At 38.4% G+C, this 21,014-nt stretch overlaps 1 protein-coding gene across 1 annotated transcript in view; it reads left to right on the plus strand.

Annotated features, from left to right (window-relative positions):
• Tgs1 (Trimethylguanosine synthase 1) overlaps positions 1 to 20,649 on the plus strand; it is a 95,796-nt gene extending 75,147 nt beyond the window's left edge. The window contains exons 8-10 of the mRNA XM_067135869.2: positions 6,731 to 6,862; positions 17,672 to 17,970; positions 19,605 to 20,649. Of these exons, the coding sequence (XP_066991970.2) occupies positions 6,731 to 6,862; positions 17,672 to 17,970; positions 19,605 to 19,712 (539 nt within the window). The 3' untranslated portion in view covers positions 19,713 to 20,649. The remainder of the gene's footprint in view (positions 1 to 6,730; positions 6,863 to 17,671; positions 17,971 to 19,604) is intronic.
• Positions 20,650 to 21,014: the final 365 nt, after the last annotated feature.

Raw genomic sequence — 21,014 nt, forward strand, 5'->3', positions numbered from 1 at the left:
GAAGCTAGCCTTCACTTTAGATACAGGATTGTTTAGCTCATCTAATTCATTTCGGAGGAAAGAACCAATGTTATTTACTTTACAGGTCCAACATTGAATAAATGAGACCTTCATTAATTAAACCATGCAGAGTGTTGGCAGATTTGGTTATGTATCTTGCACTGTCTGTAACATACCCAGTCACCTTGTCAAAATTAACACTGTACTTGTGTAATGTATCAACAGTGGCTCTCTGACATGACGCAGTATTTGAATTGTCTACCCCCACAGAAGTTATCAATGTTACTGTAGGTTCAGCAGACAGTTTCTGGATAGAGAACAATATGTTGAACATGCAGTAATTCATCTTGTTTCATCAGTCACCACAACAATGTATTGATCCTTCAGAAGCTCTTTGATTTCATCTCCTTGTCCTTCAGTAACGGAATGCTCTTATTTTTTGTAGCCGATCAGCTGAAGGAAAGTCACTGCTGCCCTTAACGTATTTATTCATCCACGTGCAAAGTTTTGAATTATCCAGCTTTTCCAAGGAATGCTTCTGTTCAAACAACAGTAAAACAGCAATAAAGCCATCAGTTTTTTTTGCCATCTTCAATGCTGCTCATTGTCTTCATTGTCTTTTTGGTGCGGCTGATTGGGCTCAGTATTTTCAAACTTCGTGTTTTTTGCTCTCCAAGTGTTTTGTACATGTCTCTCCCTTCGTGCTCTTCATGGCAGTTGCAGAACTTGCCCTACAATTGATTAATTCATTTATGTAAAATCCTTTGTTTTTAAATTTGGGTGCTTGAGTTTTAACACGGACACTTGGTTTCAGCATCTCATTCTACTGTATCACTATCAAAGTATTCAACGCGACTCATGTTGCATCAGCCCGTGTGCCGGATCCCCTTTCTGCACCACTCGCTCAATTGTAATTTAATGGAAACTTAAAGTTCAAACACACTGTTACCAAAGAAAGTAATGATGTAGAAACTGTAACTACAAAGTCTTTGAGTATGAAAAATACTTTGCATAACTTTAATTTTATAAAGACTCGTGATGCAGAAATAGCAGGGCCACGGCAAGCACTCACACTGATATTACAGTTGAAGCATGAAGAGATACCAGTATCGATTGTATTCATGTTAATAGATTCCTAATGAAAAATAATTTATTTTTTGAGGCAGCTGACATCTAGCGATAAATGCATGATATCTGAGTAGGTTGAACTTTACAAAAATAAAGGGAAAAATGTACAAGCAAACTACATAAAATCCATTAATCACTCAAACAGAATGAAAAGTATTTGGATTCATATATTAGCGATATAAATTAATTTCACATTATTTTGCTATTCCATTCTTTGAGATTTAACATCTGTATGAAATGAAGGGGTTAGTTATCCAGGGTAAACACGCAGTGGAATTAAATCGCGTTATCGCACTTCGGAAAATAATCTTGCCTCTATTTACAAATAATTTTGTTTACAAAGGTGAAATAGTAGTTTAGGAGTAGGTCTCAAAAATAATTCTGAAATATCTCCATTGATATTGCTTGTATCGAGAAATGCTATATAACAAAAGTTCTAGAAAATAAAATGTTTCATCTTATGTACAAATTTATACTTTCTGACATATAATAATGGAAATATTTATGATTTTATATTCCTTATTAATTTCCTGCATTGTTAATCTTGCTGAAGAATCCTTTGGTAACAGAGATAGAAGGAATGGTCAGTTTTGATGTTTCATGCTTCACACATTATCATACTAGAAAGGTTACTGCCAATACTTCAATGTCTTGTCTGTCCCAAAGCAGGCTGTGAGTGGATGTCATGACACTCACGATCTAGGGATGCTACCTTGCCGAGTAAAACAGCCTGTGTACTGTGTATGAATATTGATGGGGAGGAGCCGGGGAGTTGAATAGTGTATTTTTGTTTTGTTTGTTTGCCATTCCTTTGGATCCTGATAACTTGGTTCATCATAGTATTCGACCTGTTTGTGCTATGGATGCACTGATAGGATTGGGAGTTCACACTCTGAACAGAATAAACAGGTCTGTCTTTCACTCTTGTCTGTGGGTGGGTCATTCCAGCACTGAAACTTGGCATTGATAGATCACTAACATACTCTGAAATGTTTGTGAGAATGTGTGCACTTCACGTTTCATTGAATATTCCTTCACTCCAACCATGAATCAGATTGCTTTTCTCCATTTCTGAGCTCAATAGCTGCAGTTGCTTAAGTGCAGCCAGTATCCAGTATTCAGAAGATAGTGGGTTTGAACCCCACTGTCGGCAGCCCTGAAGATGGTTTTCCGTGTTTCCCATTTTCACACCAGGCAGATCCTGGGGCTGTACCTTAAGGCCACAGCTGCTTCTTTCCCACTCTTAGCCCTTTTCTGCCCCATTGTCACCATAAGACCTATCTGTATCGGTGCGACGTAAAGCAACTTGTAAAAGAAAAACATTTTTTCTCCATTTATCTGAACCTAATTTTCTGTAAATCTGCATAACGAGAAGTTCATACTGAGTCCTTGGGCACAATGCATTCATGCTCTCTATTTTAAGTCTGGGAGCCATGTACACTATGACAGTGTTGTCCATTGCTTAGACTGCAGTTCATTTGAAGGGTAGGATCAAACCCTTTTTGATAATGCTAACATTTTTATGATTGGTACTTTCCTTAGAATTATTCTTTGAAAAGATTAATGTTTATTATGGTTCATGGTGTGGGTTATTGTACTCGCATCCTAGTTCGTGAACCATGGGCAACGGCTGAGTGGCCTAGTAAGTGGTCCTGAGAGTTGGGATGCCAGTTGCTATGGAATGGGAGTGGGCATCTCGGACACATTCCGAGTCATGGCCTTCCATGTGCTGAGGCTATACAATCCACCGCTGGTCCCTAACCCGTTGCATGAGAGATCCTCACTTGGACTATGCGTAAGTAGGGTAGCATCCTGCTTCATGAATTTACAGAGCTCAGAACATTTTAAGCAAGCCTCGGATCTATGGGAGTAACGGAGTCCCACTCCCATTTGATAGGCGAGGGACACCTTCGTGAACAAAGTGGAATTCTATGGGGAGCTATCAATATTAATGGGGCTTATGGAAGAAAGAAAGTAGAACTGGCTGAGTCAACAAAGAGGATGCACCTGGATGTGCTAGGAGCAAGTGATATTCGGGTAAGGGGAGATAACGAGGAAGAGCTAGGAGATTGTAAAGTGTACTGACAGGTGTTGAAAAGGGAAGGCCAGAGTCTGAGGTAGGGCTATTCATCAGGAATACCATCACGCAACATAGTTTCTGTTAGGCACGTAAACAAGCGAATGATGATGTTAGATTTGGCAGTTGGAGAAATTAGGACGAGAACTGTCTCAGTGTATTCACCATGTGAGGGTGCATATGAGGATGAAATTGACAAGTTTTCTGAAGCATTAAGTCAGGGTCAACAGCAAGCATAGGATAGTGTTAATGGGCGATTTCAATGCGAGAGTTGGAAATAGAACTGAAGGATACGAAAGGGTGATTGGTAAATGTGGGGAAGATGTGGACGCTAATGGGAGTGGGAAGCGTTTGCTGGACTTCTGTGCTAGTATGGGTTTAGCAGTTACAAATACATTCTTCAAGCATAAGGCTATTCACCGCTACACATGGGAGGCTAGGGGTACCAGATCCATAATAAGACTATATCTTAACCAACTTCGAATTGAGGAAATCTGTTAGGAATGTATGGGTATTTTGGGATTTTTCGATGAAGCAGACCATTATCTGATCTGTAGTGAACTAAGTATCTCTAGGCCTAGGATAGAGAAGGTGAAATCTGTCTGTAAACGATTAAGTGTAGAAAATCTCCAGGATGAGGAAATTAGGCAGAAGTACATGGATATAATTAGTAGGAAGTTCCGAACAGTGGATAGTAAGCAGGTTCAAGATATAGAAAGAGAATGGGTGGCATACAGGGATGCTGTAGTAGCAACGGCAAGGGAATGCCTGGGAACATCTGTGTGTAAAGATGGTAAAAAGCGGACATTTTGGTGCAATGATGAAATGAGAGCAGCTTGTAAAAGGCTTAGCAGAAATGGCTTCAAACAAGGGCTGATGCAGACAGGGAATTTTACATAGATGAAAGAAACAGAGCGAAACAAATAGTTGCTGAATCCAAAAAGAAGTTGTGGGAAGGTTTTGGTAATAACCTGGAAAGGCTAGGTCAAGGAGCAGGGAAACGTTTCTGGACAGTAATAAAGAATCTTAGGAAGGGAAGGAAAAAGGAAATGAACAGTGTTTTGGGTAATTCAGGTGAACTCACAATAATAATAATAATAATAATAATAATAATAATAATAATAATAATAATAATAGATCCCAGGGAATCACTGGATAGGTGGAGGGAATATTTTGAAAATCTTCTCAATGTAAAAGGAAATCTTCATGGTGGTGTTGCGAACAACGGAACTCATGGGATGGAGTGAAATGATGTAGGTGAAATTATGCTTGAGGAAGTGGAAAGTATGGTAAATAAACTCCATTGTCACAAAGCAGCAGGAATAAATGAAATTAGACCTAAGTATAGTGGGAAGGCAGGGATGAAATGGCTTCATAGAATAAGATTAGCATGGAGTGTTGGTAAGGTACCTTTAGGTTGGACAAAAGCAGTAATTGCACCTATCTATAAGCAAGGGAACAGGAAGGATTGCAACAACTATCGAGGTATCTCGTTGATTAGTGTACCAGGCAAAGTATTCACTGGCATCTTGAAAGGGAGGGTGCAATCAGTCGTTGAGAGGAGGTTGGATGAAAACCAGTGTGGTTTCAGACCACAGAGAGGCTGTCAGGATCAGATTTTCAATATGTGACAGGTAATTGAAAAATGCTATGAGAGGAATAGACATTTGTGTTATGTTTCATAGATCTAGAGAAAGCATATGACAAAGTACCGAGGGAAAAGATGTTCACCATACCGGGGGACTATGGGATTAAGGGTAGATTATTAAAATCAATCAAAGGCATTTAAGTTGATAATGGGGATGCAGTGAGAATTGATGGTAGAATGAGTTCTTGGATTAGGGTACTTACAGGGGTTAGACAAGGCTGTAATATTTCACCTTTGTTGTTCGTAGTTTACATGGATCATCTGCTGAAAGGTATAAAGTGGCAGGGAGGGATTCAGTTAGGTCTAAATGTAGTAAGCAGTCTGGCCTATTCTGACGACTTGGTCTTAATGGCAGATTGTGCCGAAAGCCTGCAATTTGAAAATAGGTGCATTGAGTATGGTATGAAAATTAGTCTTTTGAAGACTAAAATGATGTCAATAGGTAAGAAATTCAACAGAATTGAATGTCAGATTGGTGATACAGAGCTGGAACAAGTAGATAATTTCAAGTATTTAGGACATGTGTTTTTTCAGGATGGTAATATAGTGAGATTGAATCAGGGTGCATTAAAGCTAATGCATTGAGCTTGTAGTTGCAATCAACAGTATTCTGTAAGAAGGAAGTCAGTTCCCAGACCAATTTATCTTTACATCAGTCTGTTTTCCAACCAACTTTGCTTTACAGGAGCGAAAGCTGGGTGGATTCAGGATATTCACAAGTTAGAAGTAACAGACATGAAAGTAGCGAGAATGATTGCTGGTACAAACATGTGGGAACAATGGTAGGAGGGTACTAGGAATGAGGAGATAAAGGCTAAGTTAGGACTGAACTCGATGGATGAAGCTGTACGCATAAACCGGCTTCGGTGGTGGGGTCATGTGAGGCGGATGGAGGAGGATAGGTTACCTAGGAGAATAATGGACTCTGTTGTGGAAGATAAGAGAAGTAGAGGGAGAACAAGACGACAGTGGTTAGACTCAGTTTCTAATGTTTTAGAGATAGGAGGTATGGAACTAAATGAGACCACAGCTCTAGTTGCAAATAGAGGATTGTGGCCAGTGTTGCCAACTTATATTTTCAAGATCCACTAAATACTACTAAAAAATCTGCTAAAATTCCACCAAGAAATCCGATCTCAAATAATGAGCAATAAAAACGAGCACTACTATTACTAATAATAATAATAATAATAATAATAATAATAATAATAATAATAAAAGTAAATATCTGCACTCATCTGATCTGTGAGTTTCACTGGGATTAACCCCCCTGCCTGCGAGTCGGCGAGCTAAAACTTGTAGGCGTTTTAGTGCCAGGTGCAAACTAGGTGAATCCCCTACCCCAAGGGCCACACACAGAACAGGCCAGTCATTAAACGGTCTTCCTTCATAGCATAAATACAAATGCTACTCTCTCACAGTTTCATTATCTGTTGTCATTCGTCAACTAAGAGAATAAGTACCCTTTCCCAACGCATTACAAATTTATGATACCACGATCTCATACATCAAATCCAAATAACTTTTCTTCAAGTGACTGCTAGCTCCTGACAAGAAATACGGAGTAGCTCGGAGACAGACTGGAGTACGATTTAAAAAAAAAAATGAAATGGATAAAACACTAAATTCCGCTATAATAAATCTAGAATTCTGCCAAAATTCTGCTGTCCGCTAAATGATATATTTATCCGCCGACAGTCTTATAATTCCGCCAAATTTAGCGGAAAATCCGCTAAGTTGGCAACACTGATTGTGGCGACATTTAGTAAATTCACAGAGGCTTGCACACTGAATGCTGTAAAGCATAATGGTCTGTAATGATGATGGATGTATGAATGTATGTATGTATGATGTAAAGATTAATCTTTTGCTTTCAGAGAGTTGGTTCTCAGTAACACCTGAACGCGTTGCTGAACACATTGCTGAAAGATGCCAATGTGATGTTGTTATTGATGCTTTCTGCGGTTCAGGAGGAAATACTATTCAATTTGCTTTTGCATGTGAAAGAGGTAAGTACGTATAACTTCACTTAGTTGTATTGAGTGATGAATCATGTCCAGACTTTGAAATGGACTGGTACTATATTATGGTTCACTGATTTAGACAGTTGTGTGAAACATGTTAAGTGATTTCCTCATATTATTGTTGAAGAATACGTTTTAAATATTTGCATAAAAGATTTTTATCTCCTACCAAAAAGAAAAGTTGATTAATTGGTATGCCCAGCTTTCTTGAAAATTGTTAAGGATGTTCTAGTGGTTTAGTGGTTTAGCTACTGGCTTTCCACTCAGATGGCTAAGGCTCAAATACTGGAATGGAATATGACTATGAAGTTCACATAGTGCCAGAAAGGCGGGTAACATCAATATATTATATTTTCTATTCTTATATTGAGGAATATGAACCAATGGGAAATTCCTACCTTCTTTTGCCTAAAGATTCTCTGCTCTTATCACCATCATTTTCCCTTCTCTAGCTCCAGCTGGGTTGGGACATAAATGGCACCTTTCCATCTTCCTCTGTCCAACTATCATTGCTGCTCCTTAACTGTGTCCCAATCCAGGTCCGTTGTTATACTGCTTGGATCTACCTTTTGTTCTCCTTCCTTCAGCCCTTATTGGTGTACTTCCCTTTTTCATCTCTTAAAATTCCCAAATCATCACACTTTATTTCCATTTTGTTGGAAAGGTTTTCCACATCAATTTCCTTTCTGACTTCCTCATTTCTTACTATCTCCTTTCTTGTCTTTCCTATACTACTGTACTATTTAAAAATGTCATCTCACTGGTCTGGATTTTATTTTCCTGACTTTTTTTGTCGACGTCCAAGTCTCTGCTGCTGGGACAATCATACATCTTATACATCACCCTTCTTACATTTCCTGCTTCCATATAAAGTTCCTCACATTCTGGTAAAATGCATTTTCCTGCTGTATTCTTTTACTGATTTCTATGTCCAGTCTTGTATCCTGCATCAGTTCGCTTCCCAAGTTCTTGGGGCTGTTAAGAATTTCAGAGTCATTGTCCTCGTTTTTTCAGGACCTGTCCCTTCTCTTTTGCTTCTAGGAAACACAGTTTCCTTGCTTTTCTCCATACTTATTTTAATTTTATAATAATGAATATACAGTACTTATTCAACATTTATAGTTGACTTTGTACTTCCTCTCTGTTTGCTCCCTACACCACAATGTCATTGCCCTTTTTTTATTTATTTATTGGATATGTAAAGAAGAATGTGTATGTAAATGAGTTAAGAGTCTTTTTTGTTGGAAAGTTTGAAATTAACATATACATGGACAAAATGCAAATACAGGCATAATCTGAGAAATAACTTAAAGATGACAAGCTCTCTATATACAGGGTGATTCAGCTAAGTTGTCCACCTCAAATATCTCCTGATTTGTTAAAGATATAATAGACATTCTGTTTTCAAATTCTTAAATTGTATTAAGCGGCTCATAAAATACTGTCCAATTCCTCTCGATCACATACGTAATTACAGAGAAACCGGTAGCAAATTTGCTTTTTATTTTGAATAAGCTTTTATTTCATTGTCGTTGAATCAGAAAAAGACCAGATAATGCAGTGGAATTGTAATAATTTTATTGTCCTTCTCAGGAGTACATAGTACACGAGTTCAAAATCCAGTGAATGACATGGTCATTGGAAATGATGGATGCAAATTTAATGGACAACATTATTGTTGGGCTCTTTGGTCCTCCTTAAAGCCAACATGTAAGATCGATGTACGTTAGCAACAGGCAGGGGTCGAGTTGGGAAAATATTACTGTTGGTATGCTAGCATACACCGCTGTTCAGCCAAAAAGTTCAGGTATTTTTAGGAGCATTGTTTCATTCTGCCTCGTTTCAAACACATGCATCACACAGAGAATTGTGCAGTCGTTCAGAAAGTCCTTGAGTGTATGGTATTAATATAAGTCTCTTCCAGGCACATCCACACTTGCATACTACCTTGCTTGGTTTACTATTCATGAAAAACAAAACAACAACAAACAAACATGTTCGAATAAACCGAGTGAAATGGTTTAACACAAGCGCAAATGTGCTGAGAGAGATAAAATACCATGTACTCAACTTTTTTGAGGGATTGTAGAAATTCCTTCTGGTGATGGTCCTTGTGGTTGTTAATTTAAGGTGGAAGCTGTTCGTAACAAAATACATTGGAAGAGAAAAAATGAAGAGTTGGTGCCCTTGAAAACTAAAGATATCGATAAGAAAGGGAAGGGTCATGTAAAGCAGAAAAATGGAAGACAATCTATGCAACCCACATTTTATAAAATTACCTGTGGAGGGTAAATTCCTTCTGAAGAAAGGAATACAGTTTCGTTGAAAGGATTTATTTTAAATATTGTCTATATTGGACAGTTTGGCCATTGCTAAAGGTGAATTTCGAACACTTACTGTGAACGTGTACATTTTCAATGGTAATAAATAGGAAAGTCTCCAGAAATGTGTTTGTCTAGTACTGTTGCTCCTGGAAATGGAAAGGTGATGCTTGTTTTGCATTTTCTTATTAGTATTCTCATTAGTATAGCATGTGCTCACAAACACAATCAACCGAAATGCACATCTGCAATATTTTGGTGAGAGATGCATGCACGGACTGAAGTATTTCCATCGATATCATACGGCATGCTGCAACGATTGCGGTGCTTGAGGTTATCTGGAGGAGTCAGATTGGGCGAACGTGCTGGTCACTTAATTGTTCCTCCATGCTTAATCCACCAGTCGTGGAAAGATCTGTTAACGGCTTCCCTAGTAATGAGTGCGAAGTGAGCAGGACACCCGTTTTGTTGGAACCACATGCACGTACATATGTTGAGTGGAACATCTTCGAGAACAGGTAGTACATCAAGAAAGTCTGCATATCTGTGACTTGGGAATGTACGTTCCATGAAGTATGGACAGATCACAAAAGTCCCCCAGTATCCCATACTACACACTAACACTTCACTGCCTCTGGTGTTCCACCAGCCTCAGCAAGCACGGGTTCTCTGTAGCCCAGTAATGCACGTTCTTCAGGTTTACGTTGCCATGGTTGCTGAACATGGCTTCGTTGGTGAAAAGAACCCGTTGGAGGAATTGTCTGTTGTCTTGTACTTGCACAAGACCGACAGAATTCCACCCTCCTTTCATAATACATACCTGCCAACCCTTCTGATTTACCCGGAAATTTTCCTATTTTTTAACTCTTCTCTCGATTTAACTTCCTATTTTTGACCAATATAACCTCCAGTACAGTCAATATTCTTCCTCTAGGATAAAGGACAAATTCTTACGTGCTTGTGTAATTTACGAAACCTCATTTTCAAGTGTATTTATTTGATGCTTTTTTTTCGCGAATAGGCTGTGACAAAAGTTCTCCGCTAGATGGCTGGCATAGACGCACAAAGTTCTTAACGTGTTATTATGACGACAGCCTACAAAATACTATATAGTATAGTCATATGTTCACTGAATCTCGTAAATTACATCAGTAATATTGAATATCGATAATATTACCTGTATGAAGTCGTAGTTGACCTCTTCATGTCACAATTTAAAGATTTTCATGGACGAAGGCTTGGAGTGATACACCAGGCGGCTAACATTTTGTGTTCTTGCCAACGCAGTATCAGTTAACACTGTAACAGAACACATTCTGAAAGGAAAGTAGTAGCTAGTCCTCGTATTACGCCCATAAGTTTGAAGGACTTCCAACAGTAGGGAATACCAGCTTCAACAAACTTCTGCAGGTGCTTCATCAGAGCAACAAGGTTTTGGGTATCAAAGTCCTCCTCTGTCTTGATGCTTAATCAGTCCCATTTAGTGATGTCGAAGCTCTAGGCAGTGAGATGTTGCTGACGCAAATGTCACACTCCATTCTCTCTTCAATAACATGAAGCAAGTACTCTCAAATTAGAACTTGATTTTGTGTTTCTAGATTGATTGGCACATTATCATTTCGATATTGGAGGTTGTCCAAAATGTCTAAACATGAAGAAGTTTGTTATGTGACTGTCCGTCACAATTCTTATCACAAAGAATCCACTATCTTTCACGGCTTTAATCACCTTCTGAAAAAAAGGTGTAAAGGCTACAGATGCAAGAGTAATCTGAGGATATCCTTTGTTAGGACCTTGCCTAGATATAGCTGACTGCCACTTTTCTGTTAATTCCCTTTTAGACGCTATTTCATGGAATCGTATCTCTTCTGGCTGTGTACCACCTTGCTGGAATTTGCAGAATGGTGCTCAACAGTTGAATATTTTGGGGGAAAATCTAGTTTCAGTTTAAAAAAAAACCCAACCCCACCTTGCACAAAAAGGAAGAAAACAAGTACACTTTAAAGTAACTGTTAAAATATCTATACACACGTGATAATTCATGTTGCCATTGATGCTTTCACGGTCTGTACTTATAGACATGATACTGTGTAGGCTTTTGGGCTTATGCCGTGTCAAGAAAATTAGGTGAAATACTTCATGTTTAGCAGAGAACTGTGCTCTGCGTCCTCAGAAGAAATCTTGACTGTCCACGAGAAAGGCTTCTTAACAATGACTTTTAAAATTTAGACGTTATAATAGAAGTGGAAATGATACGTTCATTCGCCACCAGATGGCTCCCTGGACGTGACACAACGCTAGCATTCCAAACCATCAGAATCAGTCTAAGTGGTTCATATAACGTGTGTACGTAACATATGACATTGACAGGTGTATGACATAGACACAAGCCTGAAATGAAACATGTGGCGACGACATTACATACACACGTTATGTGAACCCCTTAGACTGATTCTGATGGTTCGGTCAGCTTCCGCTTCGAACGCTAGCGCTGTGATAGCCCTGTGTGGTTCGCGTGCTATTAACATTGTTTATGTGCGTAGTTACATCGGAGTTGTAGGCCACGTGTTTTTTCTTGCGTTTCTATGCCCCCCATCTCCCCTGTCAAAGTCGTATGTTAATAATGTATGAGACATATTGAATTGTTTTGTATGTGGCAGCTTCGCATATTTAAGTGCATAATTTTAATGAGTTGAATGTACTATATTTAAGGTGGCTGTGAAGGTGACAGTTTCTAGTATTTTCTCTTCTTGTTATGGCCAAAAAATTTAACAAAACGTTATCTCCAAGTGTTCAGAGATACCTATAAATTTCCATTAATTTTACCGTCTGCTAAAGGAAACTATTATACATTTCGTCACGTGTGTCGGTGTGACATAAATATTATTATTCGTATGTGTCATAAATGGAAATGATTAGGTACATTTTCTTGTAACCATTTTTATGTTTTCTTAGTTTAAGATTTCAAATGTAATGGCCAATTTGCATTGTAACTGTATATATGTATGCCTTTTATCCTGACCTGTTTTTTTTTCACCTAGACTGTGGTACAATATATGTGATAAAATCCAAGAATTAAAAAATCTTCCTATTTTTTATTTCTAAAAGTTGGCAGTTATGATAATGATCATGCAGTTGCTGGTGAAGTGATGTTGTATGGATGGTATTTGTGCCGCTGCAAATATGAACGACACGTGGCTGGCTTATTCCTGCGCTCCTCATAATGTCCCTTGTGCTCATCTGTGGATTGTGCGCAACTGCTGCAAGAATGTCTGTTGTCATTGATTCGCATGTTGTTTGTTTCTGTTTCTCTCACAAGGCGTTCAATTTCCGTCAGATAACAATTTCCTACACAATCTCCGAAGGGTAGTTTGTGACGTGCACTGTCGCAAAGGATGCCTCTCTGCGTATAACGTTACCGCTGACATTTCGTTTCTTTTACATTCGCCGTAAATAAAAGCATGTCAAAGTTTTCCTCCTTGCTATAGTACATTTCCCTCCATTCCAGCAGTAGTCTATTTAAAACAATCGTACAAGGGTGACATGTGCAGAATGCCGTCTCTTATGTTTGTAAACATTTCTCCCACTCCACCTCGTCTTGTATCCCAGCAGAAATATATGAAACCACCTTAATGCATAGGATAAATAATAAGTACTTTACTCTTTCAGTACTGGCAAATCTGAGAAAATTGAGTTGATTTAAACATTAAAATTTAAAGCAAAACAAAACTCACCCATTTAGTTTCTTGTGAATGTCTATTCTAATTTTATTCTGATGAGTGTGGCTGACCATCAAACATTTTGACAATTGTATTGAATAGGTGGACATTTATAACCTTAATTTACTGTAATCCCACTTCAATACGGACCACAATGAAATTTATAACTATTAGCACAATATCATCAGAATATGTTCGGTAAATATGTTTATCAACAAAGCGTGAGTCATGCAGGAGAACAATACACAGACATCAGTGCGAGTGGAACCTCGCTTTCTGTCTTAATACCCACACATATGAAACCCTTTAATATCTCCAAAAGTACTGGTGTGATTTGCAAAATATTCACATCACTGAATTTGTCGCTCGATTCTTAATTGTTCTATTGGGTGAAATTAGTATGGTCTTTTAAAACACAAATTTACTACTGGTTTCTTGATAATTACATGTGTGATCAAGAGGAATAGGACAGTATTTTATGAGCCCCTTAATACAATTTAAGAATTTGAAAACAGAATATTTATATCTTTTTTTTTTTTTTTTATGGATCAGAAGATATTTGAGGTATATATAAATGTATGTATATTGAGCCTCCGTGGCTTAGACGACAGCGCGTCGGCCTCTCACCGCTGGATACCGTGGTTCAAATCCCGGTCGTTCTATGTGAGATTTGTGCTGGACAAGGCGGAGGCGGGACAGGTTTTTCTCCGGGTACTCCGGTTTTCCCTGTCATCTTTCATTCCAACAACACTCTCCATTCTCATTTCATAGCATCTATCATTCATTAATAATCACTTTGGGAGTGGCGACCCCATCGTACTAACAGCCTATATCTGCTTCATTCATTCCATACCTGACCTGGTCAATGACTGGAAAACAGGTTGTAGGTTTTCATTTTTCATATATGTATATAATAAGACACAGAAACTAATTAAGATTTAAATGTTTCTTTGATAATGTGGAGAAAAAGAAATTGACTGATGGTTTTGGACTATTTATCACACAAGTTAATTAAAAGAGAATACCTAAATATTACTTCTGCCACTTTTAACCCACTGGTGGGATCACGGGTGTTAGCTGTGTCGTACATGTGAACTTTTATGGCCGGATGTCCTTCCTGACACCAAACCTATGTGGAGGGATGCATTCACTGGTACGTGTTTTGTGGTTGTTAGTAGTATACTGTAGTGTGTGAATGTGAAGAGAGAGAATACTTAACAATTTATGGAATTAGAAATGAAAGGGAAGGAAGGCCATTAAAGACCTAGTTTAATAGAGGAGTTTGGTTAAGAATGGCATAAAACTGCATATGGAGTCGGGAAGGGGGTAGAGAGTGGGTAGAATGGAGAGGAACTATATACTCTTGAGTGATTAAAAGGGTATTATGAGAGTAGAAATCATTGTGGAAGGAGGAGCTTTGTTTAAGATTGATTAGTCAAAACTGTTATTATTGTTTATTTATTTACTATTCGCTTATCGGCCAACTAAGGACCACAATAAATTTCATTGTACATTCTGGCGTTTACTCAATTTTCGATCGATCCAATAGGTTTTCATGAGCTCATTGTGTCAAGCACGACGTTCATCCGACCACTTTGCACCAGTTGTCCACTTCGCATCCCAGAAAGTCCCAAAAGTCATGATGCTTGTTCTGAAAAGGTCTAGCTTTTGCGCGTCACCTGGTCGTAGGCCCATTCTGCGAGGTCTTTCTTGATGTTAACGTACCAGAAAATTGTTGTTTTTGGTTTTGAGTCAAAATGATTAAAAATATGTTTTTTTTTTTCCTAGTTGCTTTACGTCGCACCGATACGGATAGGTCTTAATGGCGACGATGGGACGGGCAAGGGCTAGGAGGAAGGAAGCGGCCGTGGTGTTAATTAAGGTACAGCCGCAGCATTTGCCTGGTGTGAAAATGGGAAACCACGGAAAACCATTTTCAGGGCTGCCGACAGTGGGGTTCGAACCCATATCTGCCGAATACTGGATACTGGCCGCACTTAAGCGACTGATGAAGGGAATGGTTGAGATTTCCCGAAACATGTATGGTTTAATAAATAATGTTTCTTTCATTTAATGAGTGTATTGATCAAGGCGGATTTAAATAAACTATTATAAATAGTTATATTGTACATGCAGCTATCAAGCTCGGTAAAAAATATGTTTTATCCGACGAGAGTTGTCCATCCATCGTAGATGACTGTAGAAGTGAGCCTTGCGTTTGCACATTGTGTCCGTGATGTTCTCTATCTTAGAGTAGATTTCTTGTCTGGATTTTCTTATGTACATACCATTTTTGTAGTTTGGGTCAAGAATGTTGTGGAGAATCTTTCTCTGTTTTTGATCTAACTTAGCGAGCACACATTTCTGAGAGAGGATATTTGAGGATATGGCATCCTGATGCATAGAGATACCAGCTTGACGGCAGTATTATAGTGGTGAATTTTGGTATTTATAGAAAAGCACCTTTTGTTAAATATGTTCCGGGTGGTTTGGAAAGCTACCTCCATTATTATTATTATTATTATTATTATTATTACTACTACTACTACTATTAGACTAGAGTCCCGTTAATCCGAACTGAAATATTTTTAAAAAATTCTCCTTATTGAAATGAAAGAACATATTATAGAATGAAGATTTACTTACAATTTGTTAGTCATATTTTACTAGAATAACTTAATGTAAACATAATTACACATAAACTATCAATCACTGGTCGTTTATCTTTAAAAAGTCTGTTAGTTTCTTTTGCCGTAGTGATTGGAACCTACTCAAAAATGCAGTGTTAAACTAGCATCTCATAAACATCACATCAGTGGGCGTAGCAGCGGAGTGTTTCTCGACGTAGCATATGGCAAGTTCTAAGGCGGCCACGGCATCTGAATGTGACACTAGTTGTTCATTGTGGTCTTCTTCGTCGTCACTCTGTTCTCATCAACTCCAGATTCGTTCTCCACCATAGCTACAATTTCTTGGTCTCTTTGTAATTGATGACAGTCAGCTTCCATCCACTCGCTAATGTCATTTTCATTGTTGTTTTCTCCTCTACGGGTTCTTAACTACCCTACTGTAATTTTATACAGTATTTTATTAATGTAACTGCTAAAGAATGGACATTTCAAATTACAGTATGTACTGTACTGTATTGTAGTAATTATTTTCCTCAGATGGTTGAGGCGCTGGCCTTCTGACCCCAACTTGGCAGGTTCAATCCTGGCTCAGTCCGGTTGTATTTGAAGGTGCTCAAATACGTCACTCTCGTGTAAGTAGATTTACTGGCACGTAAAAGAAATCCGGCACCTAGAAGTCTCAGGAAACCAGTAAAAGTAGTTAGCGGGATGTAAAGCAAATAACATATAGAAAAGAAAATATTTTCCGGTTAATCCGAACAGACTCTGGTCCCAATTAGTTCGGATTAACGAGACTCTACTTATTATTATTAATTTTTGCCCTGTAACGAAATAACATAATTGGAATGAAATTACTCTCCACAATCATCTTTCAGTTAAATTATTAAATGTAATGTTATTACAGTCATACCACCCAGTTACACGATTAAATCTGTACGGACATGGGGCCAATGACCTTGATGTTTGGCCTCATAAAACTGATCATTGTATGGATTTTCTGTGGGTTAATTAAGACCCTATTATTTCAAATACCTTTGTTAAGTCATAAGTAACACTAGATGTGAATAATTTACAGAGTAGAACCTCCTTTCTGTAACATTTATCCTTGCCCTCTTTTGTCATTGTTTTCATCTACTACATTTATTACCATTGTCAACAAGCTCCAATGTTTTGTGTTCTGGTCCATTCATTGTTTTTCTGTGAGGATAGTCCTTAAGAATATTTGTAGAGGATGAGGATAAACCTTTGTTTCCATATTCATTTAAAGTATTTCTTTTCTGTTGCCAGTCATATAACAAATCATCATCTTCCGCACCCTCTGTCCGATTGCTTGCTGGGTGGGGTAATAGACCCATGACCACTATTTCTGCCTGTTCTTCCCCCATTCTTCTCCAAATTCACACCTCTACTCTCCACTGCTTCCTCTACTTTATTCACCTCTACCTTCCATTCCATCATTATTTTAGGGGTTCTCATTATTTCCATCCTACCAACGTGGCCAAACTCCATCAGTCTACTGGTCCCTGTTCTGTTTGTAGCTTTTCTGTCACCAGCCTTTCCTGTATCTCTGTGCTCCTTGTACGGTCCTTCTTCGTCTTCACGAGCATGCTTCAAAGGAACTTCATTTCCATTCCCTGGATCCTCCACTTCCACGTTTCTGCTCCATATATCAGAATGAAAGCAGATTCCAAGCGTAAGTCTGGAGCAGAGATGTGATAGAAAAAGGGCAAGAGGGAGACTGAGAATGAGATGGGCGGACAAGATTAAGGAGGATATTGGAAGACGATAAGTAGAGATGGAAACCATGTAGAAAGAAGAGCAGTGGAAGGAGAGGATGAAATGGAGGTCAATGATCCACTGCCCAGCCCATGATCTCTCTGGACAAGGTTGATGGAAGATGGTGTTAGAATAGGGACAACCTAGGTCTTATATAATACATCTTTGCATTATCATGAGACCTTTTCATTACTATAGCACATGACTTTGTTTAAAATATTTAAGGTAAAATTATATTTGTAAAAGAATGACAATATTTAATATATTTTAGTAATGTACCATACTCAGTTTCATGAATGTTCAAGCATTTATTTACTGTCCATATTAATAAGGATTTATTTGTTTCAGTAATTGCCATTGATATTGATCCAAATAAAGTTGCTCTTGCTCAACATAATGCTGCAGTATATGGAGTAGCAGACCGTGTGGAGTTTATTGTTGGAGACTTTCTGCAGCTAGCACCATCACTAAAGGGTGATGTAGTATTCCTCAGTCCACCGTGGGGCGGGCCGGACTATCTTGATGTTGAGGCATATGATATTGAAACTATCATGGAACCAATTGGAGGCAGCAAATTGTATAATGTCAGCAGAAATATAACTGAAAATATTGCTTATTATGTGCCAAGGAATGTCAACACTGATCAGGTAAGTTCATTCTTACAACTCAAGAAATATTTAAGCACAGCACTAATAATTGTTTACATATATCCATCATCTGTGGTGAAGGATAGGCACACAGGCAAAACAAACACAGTAGTAGTCCATCTAGGAAGGGGTGGGATTTGCTTTTGTCTGTGAGTGTGACCCCGGTCACTCCTTTAGATTGCTCTCTTTGCCACTACCAATCTTATTATTTGTATTCATTTGTGTGTGTGTGTGTGGGTGGTTTTTTCCCTATAGCTCCTCATCTGTTGGTGCTTATCATTGCTCTTCTGGATTCTCTAATTAAAACTGTATTACATTTATCAAATTTGAATTGAAGATAAGTAATCTAACAGAGTGCCATAAGGTTATCTGCTGTTGTGAATATTTGTCTCTTAAATTTTCCTAAATCCTATGGTCTCTCATGATTGATATACACCACTCCTAATTTATTATGTACTTCTGTATCTTTTGGGGCCTTTGTTCACTAAATCTGGGTAGTTCCAAATTATGTGTGTTCTAAAGCCCAGGCACATGGACACAAGTTCATTTGCTGTGACGATCTTAGTTTATTTGGTCAGTGCATTGGTGGTGGTGGCTGGGAGAGGATGAAACTTGGTGTCGGTGCATAGCTTAGAAAGTCCTGTGGGTGGAACAAATGTTCATGGTCAGAATGTTGGCCGGCAGGATAGGATAGGAGAGGTAACGGTGTACAATTTTTAAATCACTAGATGGCGTCCCAAAAGCCTAGGTTCAATTCCAGACCTCTTTGCAGTGCTCACATGGAGTGAGGGCATGTGATGGTGATTCATCTTTTGGATAGGGACATTAAGCCTTGAGTGTACACCTGATGGTATTCGGCAGGAGTAAGTTACAGGTTATAAACTTCATTTTCTTTATCCGTATTGAAGATCTACTTGTGATACAATTCCTTTAGTTTTGCCAATTGCCACCTTTTCAATACAATAAAAATATATTACAAACTTACATATTTATTATGATGTTTATATGTAAGTGGCAATTGGCAAAACTAAAGGAATTGTATCACAAGGAGTAAGTTATGCGCCAACACTGGATTGCATCCTCCCTTTACTGCTTCGTCGTCATCATTACACTCTATACAACACATAACATGCACTATTAAGTTGAAAGAAGATATATTTATATTTCTTAAAATGTAAGTTTTACATTTCGTATTTTAATAGTATTGAAAGGTTGAACCATCACATATCTTCTTTCATCTCAATAGTGAATTCACTACAATACGAACACTATGAAATTCTTATCTCTTGACATAACATGCAGTCGCACACTGGACACAGGAATGCATACACTCGTGTAATGATCTTTGCCTCTGAAGTAAGGAGTTACCATCTCCTTGACCGAAGTTCGTGCTCACAGATAAACAAAGATTGCAAACCACACATCATCATGGCCAACGGACTCCTATCCAAATGCCTGGGCATTAATTAGAACAAGCTAGTTGGGAGGACATTTCAAAGGAAATTTCATCCAAGAGAAAGGGATTACTGTCAGTGGACTAGGAGGGAATGAAGCTCATTTACCATCAGTTTATCAAGCGTTCGGTAAAATTTGTACCTGTTCTAATTATTTGAATTATTCTTTCCTGTTCGCAGTTGGTAATCCTAGCTGGACCTGGTGGCCAAGTTGAAATTGAGCAGAATTTTTTGGATAAGAAGCTGGTGGCAGTTACTGCTTATTTTGGAGAACTTATACATGAATGAGTTTTAGAATGTCAAGCTAAGCTTTTTACTACTATATATTTCTGGTTCATTGAGAATGCATCCGTTTTGCCTTCATCTGTGTGTGAATGTTTGTAAGTTGCCATCAGTAAGATAATGGTTGAGATTCGTTGTATATGAATGACCAGCGGTGAGCATTGTAAAGAGTCAGTTGGTCCATGACTAGAATTTTTTTAAAAACTTAACAAGTTACCAAACATCCTACAAAAGGAGTTTGGTATCTGTCATCACATATCTTGATGCATTTCATTGATGTGCATACACAAACTTGATCATTGTCAGATTAAAAGCTGTGTAGGTAGTGTAAAATACAATTTCATATGCAACCTCTGCAATGTGTCCTAGGGTTTCTGTCTGTGTCAGATTAATTACTTTTTTTTTCTTTTCAATTTTAGATACTGGAATATAATGGTATATGATTTACTGTCCTTGTATAATCCATTGTCTTGATGTATTATGCTATCTCTGCTCAGGGAAAAGTACCTGTACTACAGCGTTACGTTATAATGTAACTGAAAGAATGATCTCAGGAAGTGTGTGCCAGTGAATGTTATCTGTCGTAACTGATGTAACCAGGACTTTGGGGTATGAGGAAATATATTTCTTGGACAAATATTGTGGAGTATGAGGAAATATATTTCATGGACAAATATCTTATTCATCTGGCTCCTTGGCTGTATGGTAGAAGTACCGGCCTACAGTTCAAAGGGCACCGGGTCGAGGATTACAACTTCTGTGGTTAATTCCTCTAACTTGGGGGCTGGGTGTTTGTGTTTGTCTTGATACGCATCTTCATTCACGTGCAGCACATTGCACTACAAACCAGTACAGAAACACACAAAAGTGAATACATCCCTCCACATAGGATTGGCGTCAGTAAAGGTATCCGGCCATTAAAACTGGACAAAACCCATACAAAGTGACATAGAATACACATTGCTTGATAGATATTGTTGAAATAAAATATCTAGTCAGTATGGGTTTGAAATTTTATTGTTGACATTTTACTTCTTAATTCTAAACAAATTTGGGGCAAAGATGTGCCCAGCTGGGGCTCCAGTTGCGTGAAGCTCTCCTCACAATGCTCGGCTGCTTTAACTCCAAGATGCTCCAGTTAACCTTTTGATAGATAGTGGGTTCGAACCCCACTGTTGGCAGCCCTGAAGATGGTTTTCTGTGGTTTCCCATTTTCACAGGCAAATGGTGGGGCTGTATCTGAATTAAGGCCTCAGTCGCTTCCTTTCCACTCGTAGGCCTTTCACATCGTTGCCATAAGACCTATCT

Source organism: Anabrus simplex, chromosome 1, assembly GCF_040414725.1.
Source record: "Anabrus simplex isolate iqAnaSimp1 chromosome 1, ASM4041472v1, whole genome shotgun sequence".
NCBI lineage: Eukaryota > Metazoa > Arthropoda > Insecta > Orthoptera > Tettigoniidae > Anabrus > Anabrus simplex.